The sequence below is a fragment of the Eulemur rufifrons genome, chromosome 9 (assembly GCF_041146395.1).
Source record: "Eulemur rufifrons isolate Redbay chromosome 9, OSU_ERuf_1, whole genome shotgun sequence".
NCBI classification, from domain to species: Eukaryota; Metazoa; Chordata; class Mammalia; order Primates; family Lemuridae; genus Eulemur; species Eulemur rufifrons.
Genome location: NC_090991.1, coordinates 4,293,900 through 4,321,729, shown reverse-complemented (window position 1 = coordinate 4,321,729; position 27,830 = coordinate 4,293,900). Strand labels below are relative to the sequence as shown.

Sequence of the window (27,830 nt, the reverse complement as noted above, 5' to 3'; positions counted from 1 at the left end):
TGCTCTCTGATTGCACAGCTTGCTTTCAAGATGGCCCCTCAGAAAGACAAGAAGCCTCAGAGGTCAACCCGGAAGTTTCATTTGGACCTTACTCATCCAGTAGAAGATGGAATTTTTGATTCTGGAAATTTTGAGCAGTTTCCACAGGAAAAGGTTAAAGTCAGTGGAAAAACTGGAACTCTTGGGAATGTTCACATTGAACACTTCAAGAATAAAATCACAGTTGTTTCTGAGAAACAGTTCTCTAAAAGGTACTTGAAATACCTTACCAAGAAATACCTTAAGAAGAACAATCTTTGTGATTGCCTTCGGGTGGTTGCATCTGATAAGGAGACTTACGGCTTTGTTACTTCTAGATTAGTCAAGATGAAGATGGATCAGAGTCTGAGGACCAGGTGAAGCCTTTCCTTACAGGGCTCTGCTTACTAATAAAACAAATGAAGCATATGCGAGAAAGAAACATGGAAAAATGGGCTTTTAGTTTATCAGTGAATAAAAAACATTGCACTCTTAAAAAACTTTTTTGGAAGACGGAAAATGTCAAAGAGGAGAGAAAAGTAAAAACTTACAACTAGAAAAAGTTTGGGGAAATTTAAGAATATCAGAGACAAAAAGAACATTCTAAAAATTTCCAGAGAGAAAGAGCAGATCATGAATAAAAGAATGAGAAGCCTATTGACATTAGATTTTTCAACATTAATGCTGGATGCAAGAAAACAATGGAGTAGTGTTTTCAAAGTAATGAAGAAAAAGATCTTAGAACCTACAATTTTATATCCAGCCAGATTGTCATTTAAATGTGAAGTCATGGTAAAAGCATTCTCAGGCACACAAGCCTTCAGAACATTTGCTGCACAAAGATCCACATTAAAAATAGTTTATAACAAAGCACATACATCAAAGAGGATAAAATTCAGGAGGTACTGCAAGAGATCTATGAAAAGGTAATCATATATGAAGGTCATCAAAACCTTATAAAATTTATTGTTGTGTTAAAAATCACTAAGACTAAATAAAAGAAGACCAATAGTTAAAGTCAAAATTAATCCCATCTCTACAAAAAATAGAAAAATCAGCCGGGCTTGGTGGTGCACACCTGTAGTCCCAGCTACCGGGGAGGCTGAGACAGGAGGATCACTTGAGCCCAGGAGTTTGAGATTGCTGTGAGCTGTGATGACACCACTGCACTCCAGTCTGGGTGACAGAGTGAGACACCCTGTCTCAAAAAAGAAAACAGTCAGAATTGAAATAATGTTTACATACATGGATTCAGAGGTGGATAGATATGAAGGAAGAGCCTTTGCACATCTGTAGATTAGAGATACAGAAATGGATTCAGAGCTCCCAGCCTACCACCACCCACCCACCCTCTGGCAGGAGCTCCTTTGTTTGCCAGGTCAGCCCTCTCAGCTCAAGGGCAATACCCCCCACTTCAGCCTTTAGAAAGCACCTTTCAACTGTTTTCTTCTCTGATGTTTTCTCCGCATTTCTCAGGCGTGGGCAGTTTTGTGCACCAGCTGGCATGTGGTCCCTCGCTTATTTACAAGAGGCCCCTCTAACCTTGGGTTATACACGGCCCTGGGAGCTACTGATCATCCCAAGGTCTGAGATGGCACCTCTGTGTGCGAGGGGGGAGAAATGATCTGATTTCTCAATCTGATTTCCCTCCCTTGGAAATACCCCTTTTTTCCTCTTTCCTATTCACCTAGGGTTCGAGTCAAAATAAAAATATACAGATGAATTTCCATATTTAACATTTTATTTGAGAGTCACGGAAGTGCAATTCACACACACCGGTTGGTCTTGGGTACATGTGAAGAACAAAGAAAAGGCTGAGGGTTTTGTTAGAAAGAGAAAAGTTACCTACTGTTTTGAAAGAAAGCTCATTGGTACTAGAGAAGCTTCTGCGAGTTGGCAAGCTCTGATAGCGAGTGACCAGTGATGGGTAGTAGGTGAAACTAGTCAAAGTCAGGACCGGTCATTTCAGCAGCTACTAGGTAAAATTGGTTTTAGGGTTCCAGCAGGCTGTTTCAGCAGCTGGGCTTGTAGAAAATTCAATTCTTGGAGCAGATGCCATGTGGCCTAAGCAATTTTTCCCCCTGGCTTCTCGACTCTGATTTCACTGGCTATGACAAGAATGACCCAATTTGGATGATCCACCTTTCACACCTGGCAAAAACCCAAGCCTGGATGCATCCAATACCTGCCTTCTACCTGTATGCACCCAACTGCTGGGGGGTAATCACACAACTAAGTTGACTGGTTTCATTTTATTTTTATTTATTTATTTAAGACAGAGTCTCACTCCGTTGCCCTGAGTAGAGTGCGTGCCATGGCGTCATCACAGCTCACAGCAACCTCAAACTTCTGGGCTCAAGTGATCCTCCTGCCTCAGCTTCCCCAGTAGCTGGGACTACAGGTGCACACCACCTCACCCGGCTAATTTTTCTATTTTTAGTAGAGATGGGGGTCTCACTCTTGCTCAGGCTGGTCTCGAACTCCTGAGCTCAAGCGATCCTCCAGCCTCTGCCTCCCAGAGTGCTAGGATTACAGGCGTGAACCATCTCACCTGGCCTGGTTTCATTTTATATTCATGATCATAAGATGCAAAGGGATTCTGAATGCTGCCCTGCAATTCCACTCCATTTCTCTAAGAGGCGAGATGCTATATTTTCTTTCTTCAACCTTCCCATCCCCATCCCCGCACTTACTCTGATCGGATGACCTTAACCTCAAACTTCCTTGGGAAAACAGAGGCCATCAGATTTTCCTACCATTGGCCTGAAACCTGCCCACAGCCGGACCTGCCTTGCCTTCCTTTCTTCTGTTACATGAACAGTGACTAACTTCTCCACTTGGGCCATCCTCTGGTCTTTCCAATGACTTGTTCTTGCAGGTATCCCCCTCTCCTGCAGGACCAGTTTCTCCCTGCCTCCTGGATCATTATATCAGCATAGAAATGGAATCTTTCATGTGTCTTTGATTTTTAAAAGACACCTCCATGCCCCTTGCCCCGCATCTCCTTCCAGTTAGTTCCCACCTCCCTCCTTCCCTATGTAAAGAAGCCTCTCCAAAGGGTGCTCTGCACACATTGTCTCAACTTCTTTCTTCACTATTTTTTTTTTTTGGCTCTAGATTATCTTAAAAAAATAAATAAAATATCACAGTTATGGTTGGGCTTCCAGTTTAAAAATGGTTTCCCATCCAAATCCATTTAAAATGACCATAAAAGAATAAAAAAGGTGTAAATCCACAAAGACAAAGAGAGTGAGAGAGGAGACCAAGCAGAGGAGCAGCCAGCAGCATTTGTGAGCCAGACAGTGGACAGCCATTCAATGAAACGAAGCTGGGACCGTAGTGCCTGGGGACCAAAGCACAGTTGCCAGCCAAGCCACGGTGAGACCCTGCTGACCAGGGGGTACTCAGTGGAAATGTGCTTACTAATCTTTGGGCACCACGACATCACCTTTGGAAGTTGCTCAGACAAGCCCCTCAGGCACAAGCCTTTTGGGTACTAGACATTGGAGGAAAGCCTCTATCATGAAAGGCAGAGATCCAGGAAAGCAAACAGAAAATAGTTAAATGGGGCAAAAGCACAAAGTGCAGGAAAACAAAGAAAACTCTGATGCAGACGTTTTCTCATTCTCTCACTCTCGGAGCCCCAAGTGTGGAGGGAACCTGGCCAACAACTTCTCTTTTTGAAGACAGGCTTTCCTACCAATGAGGCAGGCCCCAGGGTCCCCTAGGGGTCTGGAGGAGGGTGTCTAATACTTCAGCCATTTCTGAGAGTTCCTAAACTCTTGTTCTCAACTTCTGCCCTGCCTGGTTCTTTAGCCAATGTGTTGTCCCCTCAAAACATGAATCCAGCCCATCCTCCCCCTTCTAGGCATGCACTACACCCAGGCAGTGGCAAAGAACTTTGCTTAAAGTCTGTGGGTCTGGGAAGGAGCTCAACACTGCCAAGGACTGAACTACAGCAAGAACAAGAAAACAGACCTTCAAAGAAGCCAGGCACACAGGCGCACACTGCAGGATCCACTCTCCTGGACATGGCAAAGCTACAAGGACAGAAATCAGATCAGTGGTCATCAGAGCCTGGCAGGGGGGCCAGGGCAGGGCAAGGGGGCACCACATTTTTGGGGTGATAGAAATGCTCTATATCTTTTTTGTTTGTTTGTTTGTTTGAGACAGAGTCTTGGTCTGTCGTCCGGGCTAGAGTGCCGTGGCGTCAGCCTAGCTCACAGCAACCTCAAACTCTGGAGCTCATTCGATCCTCCTGCCTCAGCCTCCCGAGTAGCTGGGACTACAGGCATGCACCACCACGCCCGGCTAATTTTTTCTATTTTTAGTAGAGACCGGGTCTCGCTCTTGCTCAGACTGGTCTCCAACTCCCCAGCTCAAGGCATCTTCCCGCCTCGGCCTCCCAGAGTGCTAGGATGACAGGCGTGAGCCACCGCGCCCGTGCTCTGTATCTTGATTGTGGTGCCGGTCACGCGATTGTAGACTTTTGTCAAAATTCTTTGAACTGTACAGTTAAAAAGGGTGTAAACTTTAAAAAAATTGAAGAGGGTAAATTTTTAAAAAACTTAAAAGGATGTACATTATACCACAATAAACCCGACTTTTTGAAAAATGGAAGGCGATGGGAAGGTAAAAGGAGAGAGTACTACAGCGTGGTCTACAGGAATCAGACTGTCTGGGTTCAGATCCCACCGCCATCACTTGCGAACTGTGCCGGCATCTAGAGCAAGCGGGTTACTCCACCTCCCCGACTCTCTCTCTTCTTTCCTGAAATGCACATAACAATAGGATCCACCTCCCAGGATTGTGGTAAGGATTAAAAAAGACGACGTCCCTAAAGCGCCTGGCTGGCGGCTCAAGCGCGCGCGGGCTCCCGGGTTGGCCGCAGGGCCCCTCAGCCCGAGGGAGGTGCTACTGTGTCCCACCCGCGCCGGTGGAGGGGAGGCCGAGGCCACAGGCCCTGACGCCCTCACTGACCTGCGCTGTGACTTCTGGAGGGAAGCGGGGCGTGAGGCGCGCGGCGCCCGCATCCAACAAGAGGCCGGGCGGTCCTCCTAACCCACACCCGGATCCGCGCAGGCGGCGGCCGACACGCCGCCCAGACCTGCCCCAAGGGGGCGTGTCCCGGGCGGGGACTCTCGTCACGTCGGGCAAGGGGGCGGGGCTTCGCCGGGTCGCGGTCCGGGGCGCAGGGTTGGGGCGGAGAGCTGGGAACTGTGCGTGGGGGGGCGAGGCCGAGCCGCGGTCGGAGGCCGAGCGGGAGGCTGCGGAGTTGTGGGGGCCGCGGCTGAAGCGCCGTGCGGGGAGCTTCCGGGTGGGGGGTTAGCTGAAGCGCGGTGGGAGGACTGGCGAAGGGACGGGGTGGAGGGCGCGGCTAAGCGACGCTAGGAGGGAGGTCGGGGGGCGGTGCGGGGTGAAGGGGCGCGGCCCAGGCGCGGTGTGGGGGGGGTCCCATGAGGTCGGGGAGTCGGGGGGAGGGGCGCGGCTGAAGCTCCGTGCGGGGAGGCCCGGGGGGATGGGCTGGGTGGCGTAGCTGAAGCGCTGCGGGGGCACTAGCGAAGGGACGCGGTGCGGGCCCGGCTAAGCGAGGCTGGGAGGGAGGTGGGGGACGGGCGCGGCGGTTCCCTGCGTCCCCAGCTGGGTCCCTCCGTCCGCAGCCGCGGCTTCCCTGACTGGGCCTCCGTCGCAGCCCGAGTCGCCCTCTGCCTCAGTCTGACGCATCCTCGGACCAGACGCCACCCCCTGCCTGTGCCTGGCCTTTCTCCCTGTCTCTGGCGCTGGTTCTGGCCTTCTTTGTCTCTGGGTCTCTCGGCCTCAGTCTGCATCTCTCTCCTTTGTCCTGACCGTCTCTGGGACCTTCGCTTCCCGCCTCTGCCCCAATTTTGCCTCGACTCAGCCCCCTTCCGCCTTTGCTCTTTGCCCCCAGATGTCTGAACATCCCTCTCTCCTGGTCTTTTCCCTGGTAGGATCAGATGTCCATCTGGGCAGGGACTGTGGGGAATGGGCCCGGCTCCGGGCCTGGGCTGGGAAAAGTTCCCAGAGGGGGAGGGGCTTGGGGCCGGACTCCCAGATTTGGCCTGGGACCTGGCTGTGGGTGTTCTGGGTCCTGGGAGAGGCCACACATCCGGACCTGGCTGAGCTGCGGCCTCGGGGGCTCCCTGGGGCCGTGTGGGAAGGGGCAGTCCACTCTCCGTGAGAGCGGAAATTCTCCCGGGCCGAGCAGGCTGCTCCCGGCCAGCAGGACTTTGGTCCCCTTCCCCTGCAGGAGGCTCTCTTGGCTTCAGGGACTTTCTGGCGCTCTCCGAGGACGTGCTAGCATTGTTTTCTCTCCACCGCCTCAGTCTCCCTTGCTTCAGGAAGCCTGTGCGGCCTACTAAGCTGGCTTATTTGTATTTCTTTTCTATCAGTCTCAAACACAAGCTGCTCAGGGAGGCTCCATCTGGCCAGAGGACAGGGGCTCTGGGCCAAGTTTTGCGATTGCTACAAAGAGAAGCGAAGGCTTTAGGTCCAGGCCCTGGTTTGCCCCTTCCCTCTCCCCGCACCCTTCATATGTCACATCTCTCCCTCCTTGTAACGCCGAACACTTTCCACCTTTCAGACTCTGAAATTCTCTCTCTCACCTCTTTTTAGAATTTGTATTAATTATGCACAGGCTTTAGACATCTCTTGCACGCCTGAGTTGGATTTATTTTTAACAAGAGTTGCCATATTTGTTTTTTAAAGCCAGTGGTAAAAAATTTCAAATAGTGCAAAGGATACACATTGAAAAGAAAATCACCCTCCCATCCTTGAATCCCTGACCCCAGCTCCCCTCCCCAGAAGACACATCTGCTACACTTTTTTGTGATCTCTCTCCTGTTTCTATTAAAAATCTATCTGAAAATAAGTTCAAATAAAAGAAACATTTATAAAAAGCTACGAAGTGAAATGAGACAGAATGGGAAAGATAGGGCATAAAGGCTGGTTGGGGGAGATTTTCCTTATGTGGAGACTGGACTGAGTGAAGTTTCTTGAAATGTGAATCCAATGGCATTGGGATTGAGAAAGCCTTGCTACTCTGTTCGATTGATTTCCTACTAAAAACACAAGCATTCTTCCCTTTACAGAGGACTTTTCCTACAATTCACCAGTTTAAAGTGTGCATTTCAATGGTCTTTAGTACCTTCACAGAGTTATACAACCATCATCACAATCAAATTCAGAACATTTCATCACCCCCAAAAGAAGCCCCATACCCTTTAGCAGTTACTCCCTCTTTCCATCCAAATCCCCTTGCCCTGGGCAACCACTAATCTACTTTCTGTATCTAGAGATTTCCCCATATGGGATGTTTCATATAAATGGAATCATGCAGATTACATCTCTAGCTTTTGGCTAAAATCAATTGTAGTATCTGTTCTTACCAGTTGAATATTTGATATGTCCTCTATCATAAGACTTAATAAAAATAAACAAATGGAATCATGCAATATGTAATCTTTTGTGACTGGCGTCTTTCAGTCACAAAAGATTACATATTGCATGATTTTCAAGTTTCTTCCATGTTGTAACATGTATCAGTACTTCATTCCTTTTTTCGTGGCTGAATAATATTTTGTTATATGGATATACTACGTTTTGTTTATCCATTCATTAGTCGGTGGTCATTTGGGTTGTTTCCATTTGGTTATCATGAATAATGCTGCTGTAAACCTTCATGTACAAGTGTTTGTGTGGACACATGTTTCCATGTCTTTTTTTTTCTCAGCATATTGTGGGGGTACAAAAGTTTAGGTTACGTATATTGCCTTCAAATCCCCCCCCAGTCAGACCTTCAAACGTGTCCATCCCCTAGACAGTGCGCATCGCATCGCACTCATTACATATGTATACACCCATCCCCTCCCCCTGACACATCTGCCCGACACCCGATTAATGTTATTCCTGAATGTGCTCTTAGGTGATGATCATGAAACCAATTTGATGGTGAGTATATATGGTGCTTATTTTTCCATTCTTGGGATACTTCACTTAGTAGAATGGGTTCCAACTCTATCCAGGAGAACATAAGAGATTCTATATCCCCATTATTTCTTATAGCTGAGTAATACTCCATGGTATACATATACCACATTTTATTAATCCACCCATGTATCGATGGGCACTTGCGTTGTTTCTACATCTTTGCATTTCCATGTCTTTGAGTACATACCTAGGAGTGGAATTGCTGGGTTATATGGTAACTCTACGTTTAAACTTTTGAGGGGCAGCCAGACTGTCTTCCAAAGTGGCTGCACCATTTTACAATTCACCAACAATGTATAAGAGTTCCAACTTCTCCACATCCTTGCCAACACTTGTTATTATCTGTCTTTTTTATTATAGCCATCCTAGTGTTATGAAGTGGAATCTCATTGTGCTTTTGATTTGCATTTTCCTGATGGCTAATGACCCAAGGACTTTTTGTAAGCTGAATTTGCAATTAGGGTTGTCTGTCTGCCCAAGTCTTATTGTCACCTGATTTGGTGATGCCTCTGGAGGACTTGAGGGTGTCCAATTTTCACTTTTTGCCCAACAGCACAGCAATGCCCTTTGCCTTATGGTTAGCCACACTGTCATTCAAAGCCTTCTTGAGCACCACCTGGGTGCTAGGCACTGTGCTGGCTGCTGAAGATACAGCAAAAAAGCAAGATCTCAGCCCTTGGAGAGCATGGTGGGTAAGGGTGTGGCTCTGGATTTGAGTCCTTGCCTTCTCACCTCCCAGCCATGTGGCGTTGGACAAGGTACCTAAACTTGCCCACTGTCAGTTTTCTCATCTGTGAAATAAGATTGAGAGTTACATGTAAAGCACCTAACACATTGCCTGGCACAAAGTGAGTGCTCAACAAGTGTTTGTTATTGTTGAAGGTAAAGCCAATTAAATTAATATTAACAATAATGGGTAGTGAATTGTGATGGGGGAAGTACAAAGTGCTTAGGGAACACATAGTGGGGACCCCAACCTAGTCCAGGGTCTAGGAAAGGCTACCTAAAGGAAGTGATGTTTAAACTGAGAGGTGACGGATGAGTAGAAGTTGGCCAGAGCAAGGGCAGCGTGTGTGTGTGCTTGTGTGCACGTGTGTGTAGTGTCCCTGGCAGGTGGGCCAGGCATATGCAGAGACTGAAATGTGTTCAAAAAGTCTAGTGGATGTAAATGTGTTCAGTGCTGTCCAGTAGAACTCTCTGTGTTGATGGGAAAGTTCTCTATCTGCGCTGTCCAGTATGGTAGCTACTGGGCACATGTGACTATTAAGTATTTGAAATGTGGGTAATGAGACTGTAGAACTGAATGTTTATTTGTATTACAATTGATTTAAATGTGAACAGCCACATGGCTGGTGACTACCGTATTGGACAGTGGAGGTCTAGAGTGTAACATGCACAACAGGGTTGCAAGGAGAGATGAAGTGGAGAGTCACGGGTCTGCGTGGGCTGCAGGATGGAGTTCACCTTCTCTTCCAAGCGCCAGGAGAAGCCATGGAGGTGGGGGGAGGGGAAGGGAAGGGTTAAGTTAAGGAATGAGGCAAACCGGTTTTCATTTTCAGAAGATCACTTCAATTGCTGTAAGGAGAACAGGTTATGAGGGTGGGGGTTACAGGTTAGAGGAGGCTGCAGCTGCCAAGGGGAGAGATGATTTTGGCTTGGACCCGGCAGAAAGAGAGACAAATTTTGGAGGTAGAGCTGGGGCTTGGGGTTTGGAGTCGGGGAGAGGGAGTCCTAGAGCTGGCTCTCCAAGCCCCAAAGTTGAGACCAGAGCAGGGAAGGGGCAGGAGGTCCGATTTTAGCAATGCCTACTGGTCTCCTTGTCCCCACCTGCTGGCTGGTGCTGGAAGCACCTTTAACTAGGGGGACTCTGAAGCCATGAGGTCCCTGGGGTCAGGAGGCTGGGGGAAGGTCCTGGGAGGTGGGAAAGTCCCCCCAAAGTGTGGGGTGGGTGGATAAGGCTGCCTTCCCGGGGGCATCTGCTGGGCTGAGCCTCTCCTCTCCCTGGGGGTCGTCCACATCAGCTCTCGCCCCATGATGGGTCAATCAGGACCCAGTAAAGAGCCACATGGCTGCTGGAAGACTGTGCTGGTGGGGAAGAGGAGGGGGCAGATGTCAGTGTAGTGGGGCAAGAATCCCCCACCTCGTGCCAACTCCCATCAAAGCCCAGGTCCCAGCACCCAAGGGCTGCCTCTGATTGTCCCCATCCCTACCTGGGGCCTCGGTGGCTAGACAGAGTGGGGGTGTCGAGGGCGGGGCGTGTCTCCCCAAGAGCAGGGTGTGGCCACTGGTCCAGATGGTCAGTCTCTGGTGGCCGGACTGTCCTGACGCATTAAACCCTCACTCCCCACCGTGCTGGCTGAGAGGGCGGGCTGAGGGCAGGCAGCTCAGAGAGACCACAACCCACTGGCGGGAGCTGAGAGCTTGCAGCCGGGTAGGGAGGTTCCGGGGCTCCTGCGCTGTCAGCGCCCGCCGCCCCTCCCAGCTTCACTTCCTCCCGCAGCCCCTGCCGCTGAGAGGCTCACGGATCCCAGTGGCCCTCAGCTGCCGGCGCCACGCCCTGCCTCCCCCTGCAGGGTAAGTCGGTGGGCAATTCCGGGGTTGTCGGAGGGGGCTGGGTCCCCAAGCCCGACAGGGGAGGCTGAATGGGCTCCTTGCTTCTGCAGTGGAGCCTGGGTGTGTGGGGCTCCACTCCCACTACCTGCACCTCCACACGCCTTCCTGCCCTGCCACGGTGGGTGGGGGTCCCAGGAGGTGGGGTAGGGTCTGGACAGATCTCTGTCGCTGCTGGAGCTTGGGACTGGTGGGTTGGGGGTGGCCAAGGAGGCAGAATGGGCATGGGTTTGGTTGGGGACACAAGCCAGGCTAAGTGGTATGTGGCAGGGGAAAGACCACCCCCACCTCTTGCCCAGTGTGGACAGAAAGCGTGATGGGTCACAACTGCAAGTTCAGGCAGTGAGGCGGGTCCCACCCTCTCCTGCTTCTAGGGGAAAATGCTCCACACAGGTCCCCGAGGCTGGGTGTGGGCCTGGGCCTGCCCCCAGCAGCCCCCCTCCGCTTTCCGTGGCTCGTCCTGCTCTTCTCTCTCTCTGCCCCCTGCCCCCTTTTCCCACCCTGCTGTGTCCCTACCCATCTCTGACTCGTTTTCCTTCTCTCTGCTCTTGCCCACTGCGGGGCAGGGGACTCCCCAACCCTGACTGGGGCCCCACCCCTTGCTATGCTGGAGGCTGTGGTTTCAGTTTTCCTGTGAGGGTGAGATTGTGCTGTCAGTTGAGCTCCCTAGGGCCAGCCTTGGGCCTGAGGTGGGTGGCAGAGAGGGACTAGACAGCCAGTGAGGGGCCTCGCTCCCTGCTCTGAAGCCTCTAGAGACCCAGAGGCACAGAGAGGTGGCATTCGATGCCCTCAGAGTTGAGTCAGACTGAAAATATAGACAGGCCCTGAAAGACTCTGAGAACTGAAGAGGATCATCATGATGGCTTTAGACCTGGCTCTTCCAACAACTAGTGACCTTGGGAAAGTCACTTGCCCTTTCTGAGCCTTAGCTGTCCTGGCAGCAAAACGAGAGTTTTAATAGACCAGTGGTTTTCCCAACGCCAGAGAACTGCGTTCTGTGGGGAGGGGTTGAGTGGCCCTCCCCACCCCCACAACTGCACCTTCATCTGTTGTGAATATTGGCGACGACTGGGCAAGAAGTCATGTAGAGAAAGCGTTGTGTTGTTAATGCCAATGTTTGTTATCTCCAGAACAGGAGTTGTGACTCCTCAGATATCAGGAAGTCCCAGAGGAAAAGTTGGGGACAGTCATGGCTCTTCCTGTGGAACAACGTCAAAGAGGCGTCCAGTTGGGTCCTTGTTCCTCCTGGTTCTAGGATGTGGGGCTGCCCTCATACCATAGTTCTTCCTCCCTCCCAGCTCGCTTCCCCTCCTGTGGGGAGCTCCTGGCCGGGGGTGGATCTCCTTGCACGCACTGCTACATGTCTACCTCCTTCTGCAGGCCCCAGACCAAGGCTGGGAGGAGGAAGGGACCCTTGACATCCCGATCTCCACCGAGGTTCCAGCCCGACCAAGCAGCCTCTTGCCCTGAGGATGACCTCGCCCTCCAGCCCTCCAGCTTTTAGGCTGGAGACGTCCGATGGGGGTCAAGAAGATGGCACTGAGGACAAAGGAAAGCAGGGCTTTGGGGGCGGGCCGCCCCCCATGGAGTCGCCATTTCAGGGCGAGGACCGGAACTTCCCCACTAAGATCAAAGTGAACCTCAACTACCGGCAGGTAGCAGGTGCCAGGTGAGGTAGTGGACAGGGGTGGGGCAGGGGGGTCCCCTTAGCACCAGCCCAGTACCAGTGCCCCTTCCCCACAGCCTGCCGCATCCTCGGTCTGGCTGACAGCTCCTGCACCCGACAGGCTGACCTGTGCTCTGCTGTGCTCCTTCTGGAACCTTCCCCATTCTTGGCCTTGTGCTCTCCGAGGCCATGTTCTTCTTAGGACACATTCTTCCAGCTCCAAGTACTCAATTGACCCTTAAATCCCCTTTGTTCATGCCCTGACCCCCACTCCTGCCATGGTTGCTATGGGGGATGGTGGCAGGATCCACACTCCATCTAGGAAGGGAGTCAAGGATATCTGGAAATGTCCCTGGGGTCCTCGGTTCTGCCCCAAGGCTGCACCTGCCACCCAGGGGATGTGAACTCTGGGGATTGAGGGCGATGAGCTTCTGCTTGGAGTCCTGTGTGCTTTGGTTTTCCTGTGGTCTTTCTACCAGTTCAGACTGTGTGAGCCCACCATCCCTGGGGGTCCTGCTCCCAGTCCTGCTGGGGACTGGGGGGGTGCATCTGGCATCCCCCTGGTGTGAGGGCTGGAGAATCCTCATGGGCCAGGCAAGACTGCCAGGGAAGCCCCTTCCTCCCTCTTCATGCTTCAGATATGCCCACCAGCCTTGGATTCCCAGGCTGGAGCCCCCAAACTGTGTGTGCTGGATGACCGTGGCCAAGAGCAGCACCAGGGCAGGAGGAGATAGGTGCGGAGCTTCTGGGAGCTGTGCAGCCTGCCCAGCAGAGCAGAACAGGCCCCTTGATGCCCTTCCAAGCCTTGCTTTGTGCCTTCATCGGGCTTCCCTACCCCAGGATCATGATGTCACTCGGTAACAGGAAGTGCGTTCTCCAAATGGCCACTTCCCCTAGCCGGTCTGCCCACCCGCAGGGCTCCCGAGTCAGCAGCAGAGCCTTCCCTCTTGGTCATGTTGTAGTCATGTGGCCTGCTGGGTGAATGATGGCACGTCTGGCCAGGGGGAGGTGGACCCGCAGCCTCCTGGTGTTGCATGGAGGAGGCAGGGCTGGCTGTAATCACAGTCACAGCTGAAAGGCTTAAAACATGACTGATCCCCACAATCACCTTGTGCACCAGAGAGTCACCAACCCCTACTTGATTGGCCCATTCTACAGAAGATGTTAAGCTGGAACCTGAGGTCCTCAAAGCATCAAATAGCACCCCTTTTGTTTGTCCCTTCATAGCTGCTGACAGAAGTGCCAGGAGCCCCAGAGGCGAGCAGGCCCCTGTGAGTAGTGAGGCAGCCCAGCGGGGCGTGCCTCAGGCCCTCCCCATTTCCCCGTCACCAGACAGTGCCAGATTGCAATGAGCTACCAGACCACTTTTGGGGTCTGTGGCTTCTCAGTAAAACACTGGACAGCGGCTGATATGTTTCAGTGTTGGGCCCACGTGACACTCTGACTGTCTCTGGGAAATCTCTTGCTGCCCAGCTTAGACTCTCTCTGGGGGTCTAGAGTTAGCCCCCATGAAATCCCCAGTTCTGCACTGTGTGACTTTGGGCAAGCTGTGCTGCCTCCTTGTTTGTCTAATGGAGAAGAGAGTGGTTCCTGGCCTGTAGGACTGATGTGAGGACTAAGGTACAGAATATTTTGTAATCGATAAGCAGTTTCTGGAAGGAGGAGGGAGCTTTTCTTCATTCTTTATTTATATTTGTTTTTACTTTTTTTAGAGAGAGTCTCACTCTGTGGCCCCAGCTAGAATGCCGCGGCATCATGATAGCTCACAGCAACCTCAAACTCTTGGGCTCAGGCGATCCTCCTGCCTCAGCCTCCTGAGTAGATGGGACTACAGGCACATGCCACCACATCCAGCTAATTTTTCTATTTTTAGTAGAGATGAGTCTTGTTATTGCTCAGGCTGGTTTCAAACTCCTGAGCTCAAGCGATCCTCCCGATTCAGTCTCCCAGAGTACTAGGGTTACAGGCGTGAGCCACTGTGCCCAGCTCTTCATTCTTTCTTCAAGGCCAGTGGTGCATATAGCCACTGTCAGTCTGCAGGGACCCCCTGCAGTCCTGTCCAGACCCACACCCAAGCCCAAGAGCCACCATGAGTTGCGTGTCCTGAAATAGACCGTATGGGGTAGTGAGTCTGTTGAGAGGTAATGCATCGTGGCACCTGGCAAATGATGAGCACCTGATGCTGAAAACTATCTGTGATGACTGGAGTCACAGGGATGCAGCAGATTAGCATCTGGACGTGGCCCTCCTCCTCCTCCTGGGGCTCTGAGCACTTGGGGTCTCCTTGGTCTGCTGTAGGAGAGCAGAGGCCCTCAGAAGGGCGTCCATGGGGCTCCTGGACCTGAGAGGTGTCCAGTGTTTATAGGACTCTCTGAAAGGGCTCCCTGGGATGGGAGGGAGCCATGGCCCTTCCCCTGCATGAGTCGCAAACCACATCCCCCACAGCCAGCCGGACCCAAACCGCTTTGACCGTGACCGGCTCTTCAGTGTGGTCTCCCGGGGTGTCCCCGAGGATCTGGATGGACTACAAGAGTACCTGCGCCGGACCAGCAAGTACCTCACCGACTCAGAGTACACAGGTAGACCCTGCCCTGCAGGACCAGGGCCATGGCGCCCTATGGGCTGGTAGCTGGGCTGGCTGGGTGGGCCTGGACCCTGGTTAGTTGCTGAGGGGCCACCCCCTGACCGCCTCTCACTTCCACCCACTCCACTGGACTCCCAGCTTTCTCTGCCACCCCCAAGCCACTGTAGTGACTGAAAGGATACTCAAACATTCTTTTTTATTTTTTTGTAACAGTGTTGTTGAGATATCACATATAATACATGTACCATACACTTGACCCATCTCAGAGCACTCTTTGCCCAAAATCTAAATATCTTTATTGTTTGAGCTGATTAGAAAAATAACTTGTGCACTCTGCCAACAGTAGGAAAGGTATAAAGCCTAGGGCAAAAACAGTCTGTCATCCTGGGCCGCTGTTCATGGTTTAGGATGCGTCTTTTTCACACTTTCTTGATGCATTAGGAATATATTTACATTCATGGGGCCTTGACATGTGCTAATTTTCAATGTGCTTCTCCCCCAGGTAATATCTTGTAGCACTTTCCATTCGGTACATATGGAACTCAGTCACTTTAACAACTGCAGAGCGAGTTTTCCACTGTGTAGATTTACCATAACTTAGTTAACAGATTCCTTATTGATGCCCATAAGGTAGTCTGTAGTTTTTGGCCTCAACTAGCTGTGTGCCAGGCCCTCTGTGTGCTAAACATTTTGTTCATATTATTCCATTTAATCCTGGAATATTTCCATTTTACAGTGAGGGAAACTGAGGCTAAGAGAGGCCAAGTGGCTTGCCAGAGGAGATGGAGCCATTAAATGGTGGAGCCACTTGCACATACTGTTTGTAATGTTCTTGGAACATTGCATGGATGATGAATTATGTCTTAGTTTCTAAGGCAGCAATTGTAGTCATACCTGTTGGTATTTTCTTACTTGTTGCCTGGAGCCTTAATACCCTGTAACATGTTTGTGCTCCCACCAGTAGTGAGTATTCATCTTTTTTTATCCTCCCCAGGGGTACTTTGGAGCCTGGCCTGCTGTACACGCTGGCGGGCAGCCCAGCTGCTCCAGGTCTGAGCACCACCGTGCCCTTCCCCTCCCTTTTTCCCACAGAGGGCTCCACAGGGAAGACGTGCCTGATGAAGGCCGTGCTGAATCTTCAGGACGGGGTCAACGCCTGCATCCTGCGGCTGCTGCAGATCGACCGGGAGTCAGGCAATCCGCGGCCCCTGGTCAACGCCCAGTGTACAGATGAGTACTACCGAGGCCACAGTGCCTTGCACATTGCTATTGAGAAGAGGAGCCTGCAGTGTGTGATGCTCCTGGTGGAGAACGGAGCTGATGTGCATGCCCGGGCCTGTGGCCACTTCTTCCAGAAGAGTAAAGGGACTTGCTTCTATTTCGGTAAGTGAGGCTTTCTTGGATAAATTGAGGCACAGGGGGGTAAGGCCTTGTCCAAGGCCATATGGTTAGTGTGTGGCAGAGTTGGCCCTTAAACCCAGGTCTGTCTGACCCTGGCCCTGCTTCTAAACACTGTGCTGCTGCAAAAGCAATTTGTCTTGAGATGTTTTATCATTGTCTGGACAAGGAGACTCAACATGCACCCCAGCCCAGACCCAGAGAGGGGAGTGGGCTGCCGGAACTGGCCTGTGGCAACCAGGCAGAGTCAGAACAAAGCGGCAGCACGTGCCTAATGAGAGCAAGAAGCAGGGGAGATGGGGACCTGGTTGGCCGGCCCCTGTTCTGCTCCCTTAGATGGTAAAGAAGCCTGACCCATTTTGAGGAGGCCTGGCCTTCTGTCCAAGGAGCATGAGGAGTGGGCAGGTGGAGTCTGGGAGGCCCGAGGCCCAAGCTGCCCCCTCGGCCCAAGCTGCCCCCTCGGCCCACAGGCGAGCTGCCCCTCTCTCTGGCCGCGTGCACCAAACAGTGGGATGTGGTGAGCTACCTCCTGGAGAACCCACACCAGCGCGCCAGCCTGCAGGCCACCGACTCCCTGGGCAACACGGCCCTGCACGCCCTGGTGATGATCGCAGACAACTCGCCTGAGAACAGCGCACTGGTGATCCCCATGTACGACAGGCTCCTCCAAGCTGGGGCCCGCCTCTGCTCCGAAGTGCAGCTCGAGGACATCCCCAACCTAGAGGGCCTCACGCCCCTGAAGCTGGCTGCCAAGGAGGGCAAAATCGAGGTGAGCAGCTGTCTCTTCCCTCCTCTTCCCCCCCTTTCTAGGAAGCAGCAGGACTCACCCTGAAATTTCTGCAGAAAGAGCCTGGGGCAGTGGTCAAGAGTCTTGGGTATTCCATTTTGCGATGGAACACTCCTATTAGTTAGAACATTTTCAGTATGCACCTCTAATGCATGTGTGTTACTAAATTATATATAGACTACCGAATTAATATATTGCATTGCATTATGAAACAGGGAATTTTTTTTAAGTCATTAGGGTTTCTTTATTAGGAGACAGTCTTTTTATATCCCTTACCTATTTTGCTATTAGATTTTCTGCATATTGGTTGGTAATTATTTATAATGAACTTAGTATTTTCTCTACTATTATCCTTGCAAATTTTTCTCCCAGTTCATTGTTTGTTTTTTGAATTTTGTTGTATCTTTTCACCATACAGAATTTAAAAATGTTTATGTATACAAGTGTAATTATCTTTTCCTTTAAGGTTCCTTGGTTGGCTTTTTTATTTTTTTGGAGACAGGGTCTCACTCTGTCACCCAGGCTAGAGTGCAGTGGTGTCGTCATAGCTCACTGCAGCTTCAAATTCCTGGGCTCAAGCAATCTTCCCCCTCAGACTCCCCAGTAGCTGAGATTACAGGCATGAGCTCCCAAGCCTGGCTAATATTTTTATTTTTTTGTAGAGATGGGGTTTCTGTCTTGCTCAGGCTAGTCTTGAGCTCCTGGCCTCAAGCAATCCTCGACCTTGGCTTCCCAAAGTGCCGGTGTTACAGGCGTAAGCCACCATACCCAGCAGGTTCCTTGGTTTTGCTATTGCTTAATTCCTGCTATAAGATTATGTATCTAGCATATATATAATATATGATATATATTATGATCATTATGTGTAATATATAATCTCCATGTCCATATTTTCTTCCCAACTTTTGCGTTTTCATTTTTATTGCCTAAAACTTTGATTTAGCGGGAAGTTATTTTGGCAGGAAGAGTGAGCACGGTGAAGCTGCACTTTTTCCAAGTGGCTTACCAGTTGTCTGGTCCCTGTGATTAGGGCGGCTTCATCGGCGTATAACCTGTGCAGTTACATAGGGCCAATGCTTAGAAAGCAGGGATTTTTTTAAAAAGCTATGATAAAAATAAACATAAACATAAATAGAAGTTTTAATCCTTTTTTCCTGCCCTCCAAGTTTCCTGGGGGGCCTCCTGGGGTGGCACTGCTGTGTGGCCTGTGGAACCCACCCCCCATCTGTACCTTTTCCCCACGTGCCTCATTTGTGAAATCAAATTTGCTTCTTAACCTATTTGGGTTAGGGACCCCTTTCTAGCCTGTTGAAAGCTCTGCACTCTGACCACAGAAGTGCACACACACATATAGCTGGTAGCCTCTGACCTTAAGCAGCCTCAAGGATGCCCGGGCTGGGGGTCTCTCTGTCACCTGCGGAGTCTAGGAAAGAGGGTCATGGGGTGGGAGTGGGGAAGGAAGAGCCAGGCCGGGGCATATGCGGCGAGTGGGCGTGAGAGTCTGCCCTGTGGCTGGGCACGTGTGGCTATGCGTAAGGACCCTTGTGTACGGGGCCGTGTGCATGTCTGCTGCAGCTCTGCAGACAGTGGGCAACTGCAGGGAGCTGGGCGTCCACAGCTTTGCCCAGCATCAGAGCAGGAGGGGGCCCAGCAGGCAAGCTCACAAGGCCGCTCTGCAGATTTTCAGGCACATCCTGCAGCGGGAGTTCTCAGGACCATGCCAGCCCCTTTCCCGAAAGTTCACCGAGTGGTGCTACGGGCCTGTCCGGGTGTCCCTGTACGACCTGGCCTCTGTGGACAGCTGTGAGGAGAACTCAGTGCTGGAGATCATTGCCTTTCATTGCAGGACCCCGGTGAGCCGTGGGGGTGTGATTGTGCTTGGAGGGCTTGGTAGAGCCTTCCAGCAAGGTCCACAAATCAGGGCTGCCTGCTGGAACCACACGTGCCCCATTCCTGTGCCAGCAGGGCTGTGGCTACATGTCCTGGCGGTTGTGGCCCTGACCCCGGCTGACGGGCCTACACTCAGTCTACACTCCAGGGCCACCCAACGTGGGGATCACTCCGGGGGCCCCGTGGCAACCACTGAGAGTCTCTCTGCTGACCAGCACCTCCTCTGTAGGGCGAGGCCCTCGGTCACTCTGTGGCAGTGAGGGTCTGGGCTGGGGTCATTAGGGGGTCCTGGGGGCGTGGGAGCCACTGTCCATCCTCTCCCCTCCATTTCCCTTGGCCCTTGCATTGAGCCTAACATGAAATGGGTGCCCATCTGTACTTGCTGAGTGTACCCATGGCTCTCCCCTTCCCTACCCAGCACCGACACCGAATGGTGGTCTTGGAGCCCCTGAACAAACTGCTGCAGGCAAAATGGGAACTGCTCATCCCCAGGTTCTTCTTCAACTTCCTGTGTTATCTGATCTACATGCTCATCTTCACAGCTGTTGCCTACCACCAGCCTGCCCTGGAGAAGGTAAGGGCGGGTGCGGGCACGTCCTGGGGGAGGCAGCAGCCCTGGAGGAAGATGGGGCAGGATTACCATCGGCTTCTACAAAGGATAACACTGGGGTTTAGGCTTATTGCCCACAGCAATAATGATGGCAGATACTCACTGAGTGATCCCCATATGTGAGAAGGTATCCTAAGTGATTGACATGTGTCAATTCACGCTCCCAACAACCCTCTGAGATGATGAATTATCACCATCCCCAGGTGAGGGAAGGAAGGCACAGAGAGGTTAAGTAACTTATCCAAGGTCACACAGGCTGTAAGAGGTGGAGAGAGGGTCTGAACCCAGGCAGTCTGGCTCCAGACCCCACGCTCATGACTATACAATGTGACTCTCAGGAGACTAGAATCCAGCGTCCTTCCCTGGAGCCCGCATTGCCTCTGGCTTTGGCTCTGGGAGGGTGAGCTGTTGGGTCTTATCCGACTGTGTTCAACAGGCCTTTCTCCCCCTGAAGCCCACGGCGGGAAACTCCATGCTGCTGCTCGGCCACATCCTGATCCTGCTAGGGGGCGTCTACCTCCTCCTGGGCCAGGTGAGGGCTCCTCCCCATCTCCCCACCCTGCATGGCTGGCCGCTGACCAAGAGGTAGACCTAGAATTCTGCTCCAGGGGGGCTTAGAGCGTGTTAGCCACAATGCCTTCGCTGACCAGGAAACTGACTCCCATACCCAGTCCCCCCCAGGGTGGCTGGTGAGGCGGCCTGGTACCCTCCCTGCTGTGCTTTGTGGGATACCTGTGGGGTAGCAGATGGCTTCTCTGGTTCCTTGGCAGTGTCCCTTGGCTGGGGCTTTCCTCTCCTGGGAAGCATGAAAGGCAGGGGAGGGGGGACAGGCAAGGCTTCTTCAGGGGAAGTGCTACAAGCCTGTAGGAGACAGGCTGATCACCCAGACATTAGGGCCTTCTTGGGCAGAACTTGGGTACCAAAGCCAGGTTGGCTGAAGCACAGGGGCTCCCTGTGAGGCCAGAGGCAGGAGGGAAAGGTTCTCTCCTCTCTGTACACCACATGTGGCCTCTCCTTCTGGATCCGTGGGGACCAGGAGGCCCCTGGCATTGTCTGGGTGTCTGTGGGTGGGTGGCTGCTCTTTTTGGAAAGAGGGTCCAAAGCCATATCAGCTATCAGAAGAATTCACGAGTCCTCCCAAAGCCAAAGCTGCTACTTTAGCCCCCAAGGTGGTCCTGGCCAGGCTCCCACACGGCCAGGCCAGCAAGCAGGGAGCACTTGCTCAGGGGACCGACCTCAGTCCCTGAGGGGCAGCTGGGCAGCCCTTGTGCCTGGAGAGCAAGTTTCACAGCCCTCTGTCCTCCTCCCTCCTCTGCAGCTGTGGTACTTCTGGCGGCGCCGTCTGTTCATCTGGACCTCCTTCATGGATAGCTACTTTGAGATCCTCTTGTATGTGTGGTCTTGCCCCTCCTCCCCTCACTGTCTCTGAGGCCTGGGAGAGGCGGGTGTGGCAGAGGGCACCAGGCTGGCTTTAGCCGAGTTCCAGGGAGTCAGTAGCTGTGTGCAGGGCGGACCTGGGAGTCCAGGCTGCCGTCCAGCCCGGAGCCCTCTGTGCTCCTGTCCTTGTAGAGCATGACCGTGACAGTGACATTTACTGAGTCCTTGCTACACACCTGTGGAGCCTGGACTCTTTCCATGCAGTATCTCAAACCCCAAAAACGCTCTGTGAGTCAGGTGTGATTACTATTATGCCCATTTTATAGGGGAGGCAACTGAGGCCCACAGAGGTTAAATAACTTGCCCAAGAGGGAGGTCAGGCCCTGATTGGGTCCAGTCCCAGACAGAGGACACCTCAAGCCGCCAGACTGTGGGAGAGGCAGTGGTGGCCAGCACTGGCCAGGGGGGCTGGGGGGATACTGTCAAGTGGTCTGGAATCCGACCCAGACCTTGCCCCCACACAGCCTGGTCCAGGCCCTGCTCACAGTGCTGTCCCAGGTGCTGTGTTTCCTGGCCATCGAGTGGTACCTGCCCCTGCTTGTGTCCTCGCTGGTGCTGGGCTGGCTGAACCTGCTTTACTATACCCGTGGCTTCCAACACACAGGCATCTACAGCGTCATGATCCAGAAGGTGAGCGAAGGGGGTGCCCCTGGGGAACTCCTTTTGGCCTCAGCAGGCAGGAGCCTTCCTCCACAGCTAACCTGGGCAGAGGGAGCATGCACCTGCGTGTCACCACCCAGACACTCGCTGGACGTAAGCTTGAGTGTGGGCATGTACACACCTGCTCACAGAGCTCTGCATGTGCGTATGTGTGTTTGCAGGTGTCCACATGGGAGCACGTGCATCTTTCTATGCTGGAGCAGAGAGTATGCACATAAGCTCATGTGTGTCTGTGCCTTGGGACGTGTGGGCAGATGCATGTGTCTGCATTCATGTATTTATTCAACAAATGCTGAGGGAGTGGCTGCTGTGGGCCTGCCCTGTTCTCAGTGGTGGGAATACAGCAGTGAGCAAAACAGACAAGTCCCCACTCTCTCGAAGTGATGTCCAGTGGGGGAAATGCAAACCCTAGGAAGACAAGTAAGAACACACAGCCTGCTCAGTTCCATAAAGGAAGCACACGGGACAATGTGATGGAGAATAAATGGGGTGGAGCATGCTGAGGTAGGATTGTCTGGGCCGGCCTCTCTGAAGAGGTGACATTGAAGTTAACACCAAGAAGAATGGTTCAGCCACCCCAGGGTCAAGGAGGAAACATTCTCAGTAAACGGAACAAACAGCAAAGGGAGCAAGGTCGGAGTGCCCTCGGGGTGGCCCAGAGTGAGGGAGAGTGCAGGGGAGGAAGGAGGAAGGGAGGGATGGGGGTTTTGCCCATGGGGAGAGGTTTGGAGGCCCCCAGAGGTTTTCTTTTAAATTGTGGTAAAATATTTAGCCAGGAATGGTGGCGCATGCCTGTAGTCCCAGCTACTGGGGAGGCTGAGGCAGGAGGATCGCTTGAGCCCAGGAGTTTGAGGTTGCAGTGAGCTGTGATGATGCCACGGCACTCTAGCCTGGGTGACAGAGCAAGACCCTGTCTCAAAAAAAGAAAAAAGAAAAAAAAAAAAGTAAAATACACCTAACGTAAAATTTACCATTTTAACCATGTGTAAGTGTACAGCTCAGCAGTATTAACTGTTGCCATCATCCATCCCCAGAACTTTTTTGTCATTCCAAAGTAAAACCTGATGCCCGTTAAACACCTCCCCATTGTCTCCTTCCCCCAGCCCCTGGCAACCACCGTTTAACTTTCTCTACAAACCTCACTGCTCTGGGTATCTCATATAAGTGGAATCATCCAATATTTGTCCTTCTGTGGCTGGCTTATTTCACTTAGCATAATGTCCTCAAGGTTCATCCATGTTGTAGCATGTGTCAGACAGAATTTCTTTCCTTTTTAAGGCCGAATAGTATTCCATTGTGTGCACATTTTGTGCATCTGCCTATCTGTTGCTTCTACCTTTTGGCTATTGTAAACAACACTGCTATGAATTAGAGTGTACAAATATTTCCTACAGTCCTTGATCTCAATTCTTTCTGGAATATATATACACTCAGAAGTGGAGTTGCAGGATCATATGGTAAATCTACGTTTGATTTTTTTTTACCCTGGAGGGTTTTTTTTTTTCTGGGACAGAGGTCTCGCTGTGTTGCCCAGGCTGGAGCACAGCGGCTATTCACAGACACGAGCATTGCACACTATAACGCTGAACTCCTGGGCTCAAGGGATCCTCCTGCCTCAGCCTCCTGACTAGCTGCGACTGTAGGCGTGCACCACTGTGCCCGGCTCCTGTAGGGTTTAAAGCAGGCAAATGATGTGATCTGAGATTTTAAAAGACCCCTCTGTTCAGTGTGGCTCCACAGGGCCTGTGTGTGCACACATGTGTGTATATGTGTGTGCATGGTGAACATGGGAACCACACTTGGGCTGAGGCAGGGGTCTGGTATTGTGCTGGGTGGTCCAGCCACCCATGCACCCCCTGGGCACATGTGTTCCAGGTCATCCTGCGGGACCTGCTCCGCTTCCTTCTGGTCTACTTGATCTTCCTTTTCGGCTTCGCTGTAGGTAAAGGCCCTCTCCTGTCCCTGCCCGCCCTGTGCACCCTTAGGGCTGCCTGCTGGTCTCTCTGGGCTGAGGATCCCTCTCCCACTACCCCACAGCCCTGGTAAGCCTGAGCCGGGAGGCCTGGGTACCTGGAGCCTCTGCAGGCCCCAATACCACGGTGGTGCAGCCTGTGGCCGGACAGGAGGATGAGGAGGGCAGTGGGGCCCCGTACCGGGGCATCCTGGACGCCTCCTTGGAGCTCTTCAAATTCACCATCGGCATGGGTGAGCTGGCCTTCCAGGAGCAGCTGCGCTTCCGCGGGGTGGTGCTGCTGCTGCTGCTGGCCTACGTGCTGCTCACCTACGTGCTGCTGCTGAACATGCTCATCGCCCTCATGAGCGAGACCGTCAACAGCGTCGCCACTGACAGCTGGAGCATCTGGAAGCTGCAGGTGTGGCCAGAGGGGATCCCAGCCCCTGCCCCACCCCCACCCCAGGTGCTGGGCCCGTGAGGAGTGCTCAGGACCTGGGGGAGCTGGGCCCCGAGCGGGGAGCCCTGCTTGTCTACCTCTCCCCTCCCCTGCAGCTGAGGTCCCATATGACACCCACCTCCGGTGGAAGCAATAGCTGCTTCCTGATGGGAGAAGAGTTGGGGTGGGTCTTGGGCAGTTAGTATAGGGTGAGCTTTGCCTGGGAGGTTGCACTCTGCTGTCCATCCATCGTTGACCTTGGGGAAACCCCTCCTGTTCTCTGAGCCTTGGTGCCCTCCCCTGCAAAGTTCTGTGCCCCACCTGACTCGCTTGTGTGCTGGGGGCAGCACACGTGTGGGGCAGGGCAAATGGTGCCTGGCGGTGTGGGATCCTGGAGCCCGGGATGATATAAAAGCAGGTAGTCGTCCAGTGCTCCTAACATGCTCACTTCCCGGCAACCGTGGGAGGTATGTTATCCTCACTCTACAAGTGGGGAAACTGAGATTCAGAGAGGGTAAGGACCTGACACCACACAGGTTTCAAACCCTGGAGCCAGATTCGAATCCACATGCTTATACTGTAAAGTGCTGTCATCCTCCCCTTGCCCTTTGCACCTCTTCCTCCAGGCAGGGTCTGAGGCTGCTCTGTCTGATGCATCCTTTATCCCCAGAAAGCCATCGCTGTCCTGGAGATGGAGAACGGCTACTGGTGGTGCAGGAGGAAGAAGCAGCGGGCGGGAGTGATGCTGACCGTGGGCACCAGGCCAAATGGCAGCCCCGATGAGCGCTGGTGCTTCAGGTGAGTGAGCGGCGAGGGCAGGGCGGCCTGGGGGCCTCGCTGACCAGCAATCCCTGCATGTAGGCTAGCCTCACCCTCCTGAAAGCCAGGGCACAGCTGCTGGAAGCCAGGTCTGGTGGGAAGGGCAGGGCAGAGGAGCAGCCGGCGACTGCGCCCAGGCAGGCGAGGTCAGGGATGCACAGCTGCCACTGTCTGTCTGGCCATCTGCCTGTCCCAGTGACCTAAACTGAAGGTCCCTTCCTGGTGATCCCTGACCCCTCCTCTGCCCTGAAATGTGGCACAGTGAGGAGGCCAAGAAGCCAGAGGGACCCTTGGGTTCCCGGTGTACTAGTCCTGCCCCAGCTGCTCTGCTCCCCGACCCCACTTCTTCCAGCCTGATCTCCCAGCTACGGCCCCTTCTGTAAAGAGCCAGGCCTTCTGTGGCCAGGGAAGGCTGGGGCACTGGGAGAGGGAATCTGGTGACAATTGCACAGCCAGAAACCGGCACAATGAGCAGGGAGCAGGGAGACGGGGAGTCGTAGCCTTGTGGAGCAGCCCTAAAAGAGCCCCCGAACCTGTGAGCACAAAGACACACCTGAGCTGAATTCCTCTCCTCCGGCTGCTCTGGGCACCGAGGGCTGCTGTGAACAGCCAGGAGGGACAGATGCTCTTTCCTCCACTTGGGTACTTGGCCCAGGTGCAGCAATCTGATGGCCCAGTGTCCTGCAGAGAAAGCATGTCCTCTTGGCCGTCCCAGGGCAAAGCAGGCTGGACTGCTGGCTTCCCAGGACCTCAGAGCCACTGTGTTGCCCTCAGGGTGGAGGAGGTGAACTGGGCTGCGTGGGAGCAGACGCTGCCTACACTGTGTGAGGAGCCGTCGGGAGCAGGTGTCCCTGGTGAGTAGCCGTCGTAGCTGGAGCCCCTGCCCTGTGTGTGTGCACATGTGTGTGTGTGTGTTTGCTTGGCCACACAGCCTTGCTGAGTCTGGGGCAGGGCCCAGGGGCCTCGTCCGTGGCCACTTTGCAGCTCCCCTCCATGCCAGCTCCTCTCACAGGGGCTGCCCCCTTAGCACAGCACTTCCTTCTGTCCTTTCCAGCCCCATGCCTTTGGTGGCCAGCTTTCAGGCAGTTACCTGGGAAACACTCTGAGGCCATTAGTGCTCTCTGCTGCCCTTGTTCCTGCCTGTTCCCTCCTCCTGTCCAGCTTGCAGTCACTTGTACCGGGTGCCTGTTCCAGTGGCTATTGCCTGGGCTGAGCCTAGGGCCCTGGGAGGGAACAAGTTAGCAAGGGCCCCTGCCCAGCTCACAGCACAGGCAGTATCTCCCTGGGGCAGTATCTCCCACCCCAGGGGAAGCCACTTCCCAGGCCCTCCCCACCTCTCAGGGCCTGTATCCTCGTCCTCTCTGTTCTAGTGTAGCCTCTCCTGTCCCCACCCTGCTGCCTCCACCAGGACAGACGCCTTCCTTCCACCCTCGGAGGTCTGTCATGAGAATCAACTCTCCTCACAGCTACCCTTTGTTTCCAGAACCTTCAGTAGCTCCCACCTCATCTTCCATTGGTTCTCCTCCTCGCCTTTCTCCTTTTCTTTCCCAGCAAGTTTCACCCGCTTGTGCCTGTGCCCCCCACCCCCCACGAGCCTCCTGAGTCACCTGTGATCCATGATGTGTGGGGTCTCCTCTGACCTCTTCTTCCCCAGAGCCTGCTGGTTTCCCAAGCTCCTGGGCTGACTGTGGCCCTCACATAACAATAGGTTTCCTTCCTACCCTCTCTGTGTGTCTCCCTCCCTTCACGTCAAAGCCAGAACTTTGAAAGTCATCTTGCACCAAGCATTCCACACCCCCATCCCACACGCCACTGCCTGCTGGGGCCTCCACCTTGTCATTCCCCAATGGGCAGCCTTTGGGCTGCCCCACCAGGTCACATGTCTGTAACCCCACCCCCTCCTCACCCAGGTGGGAGGCCTTGAGAGTCTCTGTGCACCGCCCCCAAGACCTGCTCTCCCACCTGGAGCTGAGTGTCCTTGCCCTCTCAGGTCGCCATGCATTCCTCTGCCCCACCCCTCACTTCTGCACCACTGCAGGGTGGCAAGTCTTTCTGCTCCAGGCTTATCGCACTCCAACCCTGCTAATGTAGACAAAAACCACACACAACTCACACTACACAATGCCTCCCACTGCCTGGAAGGCCACACTCCTCAGCGTGGAGGGCAGGGCCCAAAGCTGTCATCCAACCTAGTTCTCACACCTCCGCCCACATACCTGCTGGCCAGTCCGTCTGCAGTGCTTCTTGTCCTTTGATTTCCTTGGCTCCTATCTCTGTTGGAAGTGCCCTACATCCCCTCTGGGTGTCCAAATGTACCACCTCCCCTGCAGGATGGGTCCTCTCTCTCTTCTGAGCGCCCTGAGCACCTAACTCACTTCTTTCCAGCATGTCTCAGGTATTCAGGTCTCTGACATACAAGCCTGTCACCTCTGAGAACTTTAAGCTTCTGGGGGGAGGCTCCTGATTGGCACATGGCAGGGGTTCCGGAAATGCTTATGGAAGTAGGGAGGAAGTGAGAGGGACTGCGGGGCTCCAGGATCACCAGCTGTCCACAGGAGATGATCTGCTTTCATGACTGTGGCCCCTTCTGTTTCCCCAGCACCTGCCTTCTGGGGACACACTCAAGGGTCAATTCACAGTGCTCCTCATTTGTTTACAGGTGTGATGAGGGACCTCACTTTGGCCTCCCGACCTGGGCAGGCTGGTGCCTTGGAGGAAGACCACGTGCCCCTCCAGCCTCTCCAGTCTCACTGACGGCCTAGATCTAGTAGGAGGCCAGCAAGATCGAGCAAGGGATTCTTCTAGTCACACCTGCAGACTCTGGGACCCCAGTGAATTTTCGTGTCAAATATAAATATTTTTTTCACAACTAACTCTTCTGGAAACATTACTTGAGCAAAGTTGCTGGGCCGCTTGGGCTGGTAACGTCTGCATGTCTCTGTGTGCGCACATCT

The 27,830-nt window shown here is 53.1% G+C and overlaps 1 protein-coding gene, 1 non-coding gene and 1 pseudogene across 2 annotated transcripts; all 3 read left to right on the top strand.

The window, feature by feature from the left end:
* Positions 1-9: 9 nt before the first annotated feature.
* Positions 10-10,667, top strand: LOC138391936 (ribosomal protein eL22-like 1 pseudogene; annotated as a pseudogene).
* Positions 7,381-7,576, top strand: LOC138392649 (U2 spliceosomal RNA). The gene has a single exon (XR_011234940.1). It is a non-coding gene; the product is annotated as a U2 spliceosomal RNA (small nuclear RNA).
* Positions 10,558-27,724, top strand: TRPV2 (transient receptor potential cation channel subfamily V member 2). Its single transcript, XM_069483206.1, has 15 exons — positions 10,558-10,599; positions 12,016-12,304; positions 14,747-14,880; positions 15,978-16,268; positions 16,754-17,052; positions 18,750-18,923; positions 19,379-19,534; positions 20,007-20,102; positions 20,889-20,959; positions 21,472-21,637; positions 23,543-23,609; positions 23,705-24,039; positions 24,728-24,855; positions 25,651-25,730; positions 27,536-27,724. The coding sequence occupies exons 2-15, from the start codon at positions 12,108-12,110 to the stop codon at positions 27,628-27,630; spliced, it is 2,289 nt and encodes a 762-aa protein (XP_069339307.1). The 5' UTR covers positions 10,558-10,599; positions 12,016-12,107; the 3' UTR covers positions 27,631-27,724.
* Positions 27,725-27,830: the final 106 nt, after the last annotated feature.

What these genes read in the sequence shown, in the direction of transcription:
- TRPV2 (XM_069483206.1), top strand. Translation starts at nt 12,108, where the DNA reads ATGACCTCGCCCTCCAGCCCTCCAGCTTTTAGGCTGGAGACGTCCGAT. An exon ending in CCAAGGAGGGCAAAATCGAG is followed by an intron (nt 17,053 to 18,749) that starts GTGAGCAGCTGT and finishes GCCGCTCTGCAG; the next exon opens with ATTTTCAGGCACATCCTGCA. An exon ending in AGCTACTTTGAGATCCTCTT is followed by an intron (nt 20,960 to 21,471) that starts GTATGTGTGGTC and finishes GCCCCCACACAG; the next exon opens with CCTGGTCCAGGCCCTGCTCA.